Source organism: Chiloscyllium plagiosum, chromosome 34 (assembly GCF_004010195.1).
Source record: "Chiloscyllium plagiosum isolate BGI_BamShark_2017 chromosome 34, ASM401019v2, whole genome shotgun sequence".
NCBI classification, from domain to species: Eukaryota; Metazoa; Chordata; class Chondrichthyes; order Orectolobiformes; family Hemiscylliidae; genus Chiloscyllium; species Chiloscyllium plagiosum.
This window is the reverse complement of record NC_057743.1, coordinates 23,012,268-23,021,998: the sequence shown is the minus strand read 5'-3', so window position 1 is coordinate 23,021,998 and position 9,731 is coordinate 23,012,268. Positions and strand designations below refer to the sequence as shown.

Sequence of the window (9,731 nt, the reverse complement as noted above, 5' to 3'; positions counted from 1 at the left end):
GGATTTGTGAAGGGTTGGTCTTGCCTTACAAGTCTGATTGAATTCTTCGAGAAGGTGTCCAAGCATGTGGATGAGGGAAGAGCAGTGGATGTAGTGTACATGGATTTTAGTAAGGCATTTGATAAGGTTCCCCATGGTAGGCTTATGCGGAAAGTCAGGAGGCATGGATAGAGGGAAATTTGGCCAATTGGATAGAAAACTGGCTAACCGGTCGAAGGCAGAGAGTGGTGGTAGATGGTAAATATTCAGCCTGGAGCCCAGTTACAAGTGGAGTTCCGCAGGGATCAGTTCTGGGTCCTCTGCTGTTTGTAATTTTTATTAATGACTTAGATGAGGGAGTCGAAGGGTGGGTCAGTAAATTTGCAGATGATACGAAGATAGGTGGAGTTGTGGACAGTGAGGAGGGCTGTTGTCGGCTGCAGAGGGACTTAGATATGATGCAGAGCTGGGCTGAGGAGTGGCAGATGGAGTTCAACCCTGCCTAGTGTGAGGTTGTCCATTTTGGAAGAACAAATAAGAATGCGGAATTCAGGGTTAATGGTAGGGTTCTTAGTCAGGTGGAGGAACAGAGGGATCTTGGGGTCTATGTACATAGATCTTTGAAGGTTGCCACTCAGGTGGATAGAGTTTGTAAGAAGGCCTATGGAGTATTATCGTTCATTAGCAGAGGGATTGAATTCAAGAGTCGTGAAGTGATGTTGCAACTGTACAGGACTTTGGTTAGGCCACATTTGGAGTACTGTGTGCAGTTCTGGTCGCCTCACTTTAGGAAAGATGTGGAAGCTTTGGAGAGGGTGCAGAGAAGATTTACCAGGATGTTGCCTGGAATGGAGAATAGTTCATACGAGGATAGGTTGAGAGTGCTTGGCCTTTTCTCGTTGGAACGGCAAAGGATGAGGGGTGACTTGATAGAGGTTTATAAGATGATCAGAGGAACAGTCAGAAACTTTTTCCCTGGGTGCAACAGAGTGTTACAAAGGGACATAAATTTAAGGTGAAGGGTGGAAGGTATAGGGGAGATGTCAGGGGTGGGTTCTTTACCCAGAGAGTCGTTAGGGCAGGGAATGCGCTGCCCGTGGGAGTGGTAGAGTCAGAATCTTTGGTGACCTTTAAGCGGCAATTGGATAGGTACATGGATGGGTGCTTAAGCTAGGACAAATGTTCGGCACAACATCGTGGGCCGAAGAGCCTGTTCTGTGCTGTATTGTTCTAAGTTCTATGTTCTATGTTCTATAAGAATGTCAGGGTCTTAAAGAGAATGCAGAGAATATTTATTAGAATAGTAACACGGATGTGATTAAGGTAGCATTGCTCATATCAGTGATGAAAACACTTGGAGGAAATTTAATAATGATATTTAAAATACTGAAATGTTTTCATCATGTAAATAAGAAGACACTATTCCCAATGGCACAAAAGTCAGTAGTCAGAGGACATATATTTAAAGATAACTGGTAAAAAGAATTAGAGTCAAATTTAAATTATTCTGACTCAGTGGGTTATGATGATCTAAAAGCACTGCCTAAAAAGGATGCTCAATTGCTACGCCATATCACCTGATGCTTGCAGTATATTCAGCAATTGTTGTCAGCAATCACTCGCTAACAATTATGATTGTCCAACTAGGAAACTCAGTCAGCAATTACATTGGCTGGTACATTATGTAGATTTGTTTAATTTGGTAGTGAAGGTTTCAGTGTTTTAAGGGCTAGCAAGTTCTTCCTACACATTTACAGCAATGTGGCAGCTGGTTAGCACTATAATTATATCCATCGCGAGCTTCTTCCAGCTGCTGCCTGTTCCTCAGTGGCGAGGTTTACAGGAACTGATTTGTAAAGATATTGCTCACTAAAATTTCCATTAACAACAGTCCATGTTCTAAGGTATGAGAATGGTTTTACTTTTTTAGGTTCCTTTATGAGAGGTGGATTTGCTGCAATAATCTATGACTGGTTAAATTCTCAACATCCTGTAGTCCTCAAATCAGAATTTTCCAGTGCCTCAGTGAAGAGACTTCCTCTGGGGGAATTTCTCTCATTGCTTATTTAAGACAGACCTGGAAAAACTAAGTACTGGCAGACTCATGGACTCGCAAATCATTCAGAATTGTGGGTTGTTTGGTTTAAATGGTATTGATGCTAACAGGGTTAAGTGGGTTCTGCCTGAAATTTTGCACTAGGGTGCAGGTGATGATCTGAGTATTTGTCTGGCAAGTCTTTCCTCTATTCCACTGTATTCTTAAAGGGATCTTCAGTAGATTAGATTCCCGACAGTGTGGAAACAGGCTCTTCGGCCCAACCAGTCCACACCGACCCTCCGAAGAGTAACCCACCCAACACTATGGGCAATTTAGCATAGCCAATTCACCTAACCTGCACACCTTTGGACTGTGGGAGGAAACCGGAGCACCTAGAGGAAACCCACGCCGACATGGGGAGAATGTGCAAATTCCACACAGACAGTCACCCAAGGCCGGAATCGAACCTAGGATCCTGGTGCTGTGAGGCAGCAGTGCTAAGTACTTGGCTGTTGGTCATCTACTGACACTCTTTAAGCAGTATGGCATTTCAGGAGTGTCATCAGACAACTTCACAGAGGAGTTAGACAAAAAAAAAATTCAGCTTCTTCGACACAGCAGATTATTTTTTTCAAAAATATAGTTTATTCGTAAAGATATTTTTACATACATAGCCTCTAAAACAGTTTAGATCTGAACAGTAGCACATGAAGAAATAAACACTGGAGTTTGACTATTCAACAAACAAACCAAAGACATTCCTTACTTATATAAGATTTTATTTACACACAATTGAATGAACCCCCCATTTAACCTTGACAGGAAGATCTTACATGGTGGTTTTCCCCAGAGGCTTGGCAGCAGCTATCCCAAACCTTTAGTGTGTCCCTCAACCCACGTAGTCCTGGACCTTGGAACGTGCCAGTCTGCAACACTTAGCTGAAGTCAACTCCTTGCTTGGGAACAGCAACAAAGAGCGTCTTTCACCAAATTGATGATCCTCCAGGAGTAGTCAACATTTGTCCTAGCATGCGAGTGAACAGACTGTCACAGAGCTGCTCGGGATGAATCTTGACAAAAACCACTGCATCTTTTTCATGATCTCCTTTGCAAAGGCACATTCCAACAGGACATTTGCAACAGTCTCCCCTCCCTGCAGCCACTTTGAAAGCAGCGCGTGGTGGCACAGAAAGTCTGGGTGTACATGAAGGACATCACAGGTAGCGTGATAACCACCATCTAAACAGTGTCTTGGTACTTGGAAAGTTTTGGTGATGAGTTATTCTGCCAAATGGCTTTGACATTCTGCTCAGGGGACAAGCAAACGAGATCCACCCTCTCCTTTTCCCATAGGGTCTCAAGTATTCTCTGTGTGACCACTTTCTGATGGACTTGTGGTCAAGGGTGTTTTTCTTTGCAAATTTCTCCACCAAGGACAGGTGATATGGAATGGTCCACTACTATTCTAGGATAGCATGGTGGCTCAGTGGTTAGCACTGCAGCCTCCCAGCAACCAGGGACTCAGGTTCGATTCCAGCTTCAGGCAATTGTCTGTGTTTTGGGTTTGCATATTCCCTGAAGGTTTGCATGGATTTGCACTGGGTGTTCCGGTTTCCTCCCACAGTCCAAAGATATGCAGGTCAGGTGAATTGGCTATGCTAAATTGCCCATAGTGTTAGGTGCATCATTCAGAGGGAAATGGTCTGGGTGGGTTACTCATCGCGTCCTCATTCATTCCCAAATCCCTTCACCTGCCATCCATTCTCCAACCCACTCCTCACTCAAGCTCAATCCCACTAAAGTTTATAAACCCTCAACTCCAGTCCCTTCATCCACTTCTTCCCCAAAACCCATCTCCAGCATCCCCTCCCATCTTGTTATCCCCCAAACTGCAGACCCTCACCCTTTCCCGACCTCGGCCCAACTGTATATAAGCCACTGGTTGTGATTGATTGGTACCGCCCTCAATACAGGGCAATATCTGTAGCATTAGGCCCATCCAACATCAATATATTAGCAAATCACACCTTGATCTGAATAATGCAGATACTAGGCATATTACACCTAATATGCATGTTCAACTTTCTTCCCACAAACATCAACATATACTCATTAGTTGTTTTGACTGCTGTAAGCCCCTCTCCAATGAAGACAAGGTGGAAATATTCTAAACACAGTGGAATTGGTCTCCTATAACCTTCCCATCTCAGATAAATCCACAAATAGAAAATAACTTAGATACCGAAGTGACTGATTTTCCTCAAACTGCATCCTCATACCCTCTAGTGCGACGCAAGAGCCCAGCTATGGAAGATGATACTACAAAATGCACTGCAAAGAGAAAGTTGTTTGAAAGTAAAGACGGCCACATACAGACTAAAGGGAATTTGTATTAGGAACACTTGGATTTTATCTAAAGCACATGTGGCTGATCAATGAAGTCAAGGATCAACAAGGCATGCAATAAATCTTGTAGCTGTAACCAGCTGATACAAGGATTTCTCAATTAAATGAAAGAATCCCTGGAGATTCCACAAATCTCTCCCACAAAACAACAGCTTTGCTGATCAACTCTGTCAGTGTTCAATGACTCTTGTCTCACGTTTCCCTGAGGCTTTCAAAGCTTACAAAGAAATACTATAATGAGGGGGTGACTGCTTCATGCTCAGTCTCTGCAAGCTGACCAAAACTCAGAGGGGGAGGCTTAAGCAAAGGACTGTTGATGAATATTAAGGGAGTCACACCTGCCCTTCTTATGCTCATAAAATAGGTCAAAGCAGTGCCAGTGAATCATATCTTCCTTTTTAGAATTCTTGCTTTAAAAAGACACAAACATAATATGCATTCCAAATTAGCAGTCAAATAAAATAGTGGACAAAAATTGCTTAGTCATATTTATTGCTTTATTCATTTGAGGGAATTGTTACAGAAATCAGATCTCCTGTAGTTACCCTGTATGATGTGCAAAATGTGGTTTGCAGAAATGCCTCAGTGCCAGGAAGTTGGAGTATGTTGAAAGTAGATGAGGAAGACGACTGAAAGAGCAACAGACAAAGCTACTATTAGTAAAGTTAAAGGACTGTAGATTGGATGAACCTGTATTTGATGTAAGATTTATTTTTAGACTTGATCCAAAAGTGCAGAAATGGCATTCAATATTGCAGCTTATGCTCAGCCAGATTGGTGGCAAGATGACTGCTGTCATCTATTTGTGGTATTCTACTTGTTAGCACAATTAGGAAATTCTTCATGATATAGTATTCCTGAGGATTTATAAATTCAGCTGCTTTGCCACATGAAAAAAGTAATGCCTCCATTTGTTCCTGCCACTGTCTGTTTTAAATCATGTTGAACTGCATCTGTTACTTGGTAGCACTCAAAAGCTTACAGCAGTAAGGCCATTTTAGTGGATTTTATTAGCAATAATAGATACATTTCACAATTATACCATTCAGAATGCTGACAGTAACCAGGCACTAAAATGAGAACAAATGGCACATAATTGAATAAAATTACACATAGTGATGTACACCTTTGTGCACATACAGTGAGCCCAAGATTAATACCTGCTCTTGTTCCCATGGCAATAGAATCACATGCAGAGGCTAGCAACGATCTTGAGGAGGGCGCTGCAAAAAAAATTACTTTATCATTTCCAATTGGCAACAGTAGCGATTCCCCAACAACTGTTTGGATTGGTTTCAGTCCCTGCTGATTCTCTCTCTCGTCCTTACATAATTATGCAGCATTGTAAAATCAAGTTACTTAGTAGTTAATAGCATTTTTAAAAATTACTTTACACATTAAATTTACAGAAATGGGTGTAATTTTGGCAGAATGGAGAACTTAAAATTGTAAACATAAATCAAACCAATGACAGCAATAGGAAATTGAGACCACAAACAACAATTCCTAACTACAAATGAAGTCTGTTTCCAAGTCTGGAACAAATAGCACAAAAAAAGACTAATCTATCCAACAAACCTTCACCGTTCCAAACATGCTATCCAGTTCACCATGCACTGTGGGTGAAGAGTACAATATACTGAGTGTAACAACAGCTTACAGCTACAACTCGCAAATAGCTAATTCTGGAATCACTTTCAGGCCAGAACAAGCTGGGCAGAACAGGTTGGGGCTGTTTTCCCTGGATCGTCAGAAGCTGAGGGGTGACCTTATACAGGTTTATAAAATTATGAGGGGCATGGATAGGGTAAAAAGGCAAGGTCTTTTCCCCGGGGTGGGGGAGTCCAGAATGAGAGGGGAAAGATATAAAAGGGATCCAAGGAACAACTTTTTCATGCAAAAGGTGGTGCGTGAATGGAAGGAGTAGCCAGAGGATGTGGTAGAGGCTGGTACAATTACAACATTTAAAAGGCATCTGGATGTGTATGTGAATAGTAAGGATTTAGATGGATAGGGGTCAGAGGCTGACAAAGGGGACTGGATTAATTTAGGATAGCTGGTTAGCATGGATGAGTTGAACCGAAGGGTCTGTTTCTGTGCTGTACAACTCTCTGACTCTAAGTCTGAGCACCTAATGCCGCTTGTATGTCCACTGAAAAATAGCAATTAAGCACTAGCCATGCCCATCCAATAGATTAACCTTAGAGGACAAACTTAGAGGAGCATTAAATTGGTTATCCTCTCTGTCAAACTTCAGAGACAGTGCTACCACAATCCTCTGGATGACACAGTCTCCGAAACTGGAACTACTATGAGCAAGAAAGCTTGAGCTTGAACTTGAATTATACTACAAATTCAATCAAACACAAATTTCAGTAGCTGGAACACAAAACTGTGGGATGCTGGGATGGCGATGTCCCTGTGGCTAAATGGCAGGTGGCTAGTGGCTCTTTTACACTGGCATGCAATCAACCACATTTGACAGTTACACCTGCCAACCAAAACACTACAATACCACACAAAACAAGACTCCCCCACCCTAATCACCATTATTAAGTGGTCACAGATGTGGTAAATAACAAATCTTTCTACAGCTAAGTCATATTGAGAGGCCACTGTCTACAATGAAAAGGCTTGTAAAGCAGCAGCAATAAAGTACCCCAGTTTGCAGGGATCACTTTCATCTGATGACACTTTAGTCATTATGGCATTGTATTACCACTGAGCCATAACATCTCTGCAGTTGGGAACAACTTTCATTTCATATCTTGTATTCAATCGAGACTGGGATGGTCCACTGTCATTTCAACCGAGATCCTATCAGACACACTTAAATTCACTAGGGCCAGAAGTTTTTGATGTGTAAAAATCTCCAAACCAGAACTCCATGTAATTTCTTTGCGATGGCCTGGTATGAAGTTTCAACTTGACTGCCAATTAAAAAATTCACAAAAACCTGTTCAGATCAATTCATTTTCTCTTCCCCTACTCCCCCAACCACAGATAATGACATCTGTCTCCCAGACAGTCACCACAAGATATCATCTCATCTGCAAGAGATGATCAGTACATTTTCACAGAATTCATTCACACATCAACACATACAAAAACAAGTGATTATTGAATCTAAGGCACAAGGTATTTATGTGGACTTTCATGCAGTTGCGCTTTAAAGCTTGATATTAGTAGGCAGCAGTAGAGATCTTGATCCCTGCAGAAGCAGCAGGTTCGTGGGGAGGCTCGGGCCCATCGATAGTCTGGTATGAAGTTCGCTCTCGATTGCCGGTTAAATCTGGAAAACCTGTACAGAACAATTCAGAGAAATAATCATTGTCTCTTCTGCCAACCCCCACCCCCCCACAAACCCCACAGATCACTGGCAGAAAAGAAAATGAAAATCCTCAAGTGAGGAATACATGAATCCTGAGATAGTCTTGGTTTCAGCTGCAAACTCAGTGAGCTGACAGAATGCTCCAGCACTAGTTTGTTAAAGCAACATTGGCAGATGCAGGAACTTAGGAATGATACTAAAGTCTTAATATTACCTATAAATTACCACCTAGAAATAGACCTTTCAAGCCAATTAATCTGAATTGACAGTAATTCAAACCTCATGCTCTTGTTCTGCTCCACTCTATTTGCATTCTTATTGTCTTCAATCGATCTATTTCTAAATGTTGGCATGGCCTCTATTTTGATTGTGTTCCAGAACTTCAAATCTAAAAACTGTTTTTTTCCTATTACTCACCCTCACCGTGGTCACTGAAAACTGTTTTTGTCTGTCTTGTCCCATTAATATTTTGAACTTGACAAATCAACAATTTGCAAATGACCCCAAGATATCTCTCAGAAGTGTGATCAGGCAGTTCATGGACACAGTGGAAGGAGATATCAGGAGATGACAAGTAAAACTTGGTCAAATAGTGGATTTTAAGGCTTTTAAAGGTTTGGATGAAGATAGAAAAGTATATAATTCCAGGTCTTTGGTCTGAAAAGATCGTTCTCCAGCTTGTTTTTTCAGATATACAAACTGTCCACTTAATACTGTTGCCCCCTACTCCCCTCACCTTTTTCTCCCAAAGCAACTGTGGGAAGTTCATGTTGCTCTGTCATGAAGATTTAAATCAACTCTGAAGCCAACTCTATTTCTGTACCTGTCTGTCTCTCCTCCAATTTCCCGCTGGCGTGGAAAGGAGTGATTTGCACAAAGTATCAGAGTAAAGGAAGCAGAGCTCCTTGAGGTTTGATTAACTGGATGACATTAAAGACAGTGTAAGGATGGACATGAAAAGGACTTAAACTCCAAGGTGAAAATGCGTCATGACAACAGGGATCAGTATCAACAGTTGACGATGAACTTAAATTTATGAAAAGTAGAGTATGTGGAACCAGCTGAAGGACCTTTAAAAGAAGCAGTTTTGGAGGTTGAAAAGGCAAGATTCAAGGTGTCAGCAAAAGGGGCCAGATAGGGTGAAAATTATATCTGCTCCTTTATAAGGAGTGGACATGGGCACAGACACTCAAGCAAGATGATGAGATTACTATCAATCTGATTCAACCTAAACAATGACCAAACGTAATGATTTGGAAGTGATGGAGTGAAGTTTGGGGCATAGTCTGGAAACAGAGACATCAGTTTTCCCACAGAATAACTAGCTGAAATTGAGATTCATCAATAACTTTTAAACTACTTGCCTAATATCCAATAAAAAGGCAATAGAGAAATTGAGAGTACAGCTGATTGTCAAAGAGCATTTTGGAAGCCCAATCACATCTTTGGATAACAGTATGAAGATAAATGGTAGAGTGGGGTAACTCAAGGGACAATTTTGGGGGTCAAGGCATGGTTTCTCAGAAGTGAGGGGTTAATGTTGTTTTCTTCTTTGATGTAGGTGATGACAAAAGTTTTGGAAAGAATTGAGGTTGTACCTAAAGAGAGAAATTAGAAATGCTGACTATTTCTAAGTCAGCTAACATGGGGGCCTGAGGACGAAGTTGGTGGTCAGGGATTTACTGGAAATGTTTTGAGGAAGGAGAAGGTAGATGTCATGGAAAAGATGAGCTTATGGTGAAGGTATAGCAGCAAGATTCTGGGTAATTCAAGATGGAGGACAGAAAATATTTCTGGCTGTAAGAGCTGCTCCTTTCTTTTTTGAGGTATTTTAGGTGTTGGAGGTGCTTTCCTTGCATTCCAGAAGCAGCATTTACTGTTTTAAATGCTGTTGCATTTGTTTGGAACATTGGGAAAAAAAAAGGCAAAAAAACAGCAGTTTTAAAAGGGTGAGGACAGTGCAGGAGAGAGAATGTG

General features: G+C 41.5%; 1 protein-coding gene across 5 annotated transcripts in view; it reads right to left on the bottom strand.

Moving 5' to 3' along the window:
• Positions 1 to 2,680: 2,680 nt before the first annotated feature.
• Positions 2,681 to 9,731, bottom strand: part of LOC122540327 (angiotensin II receptor-associated protein) — a 23,647-nt gene continuing 16,596 nt past the window's right edge. The window contains exons 5-7 of one of the 5 annotated variants that reach the window (XM_043675875.1): positions 5,584 to 5,646; positions 4,969 to 5,052; positions 2,681 to 3,041 (exon numbers count right to left, since the gene is read on the bottom strand). In XM_043675875.1, the coding sequence (XP_043531810.1) occupies positions 5,006 to 5,052; positions 5,584 to 5,646 (110 nt within the window). In that variant the 3' untranslated portion in view covers positions 2,681 to 3,041; positions 4,969 to 5,005. Of the gene's footprint in view, positions 3,042 to 4,905; positions 5,647 to 6,439; positions 7,725 to 9,731 lie in introns of those variants that run through there. The other 4 variants (XM_043675874.1, XM_043675872.1, XM_043675873.1 and 1 more) reach the window with 4 other exon arrangements.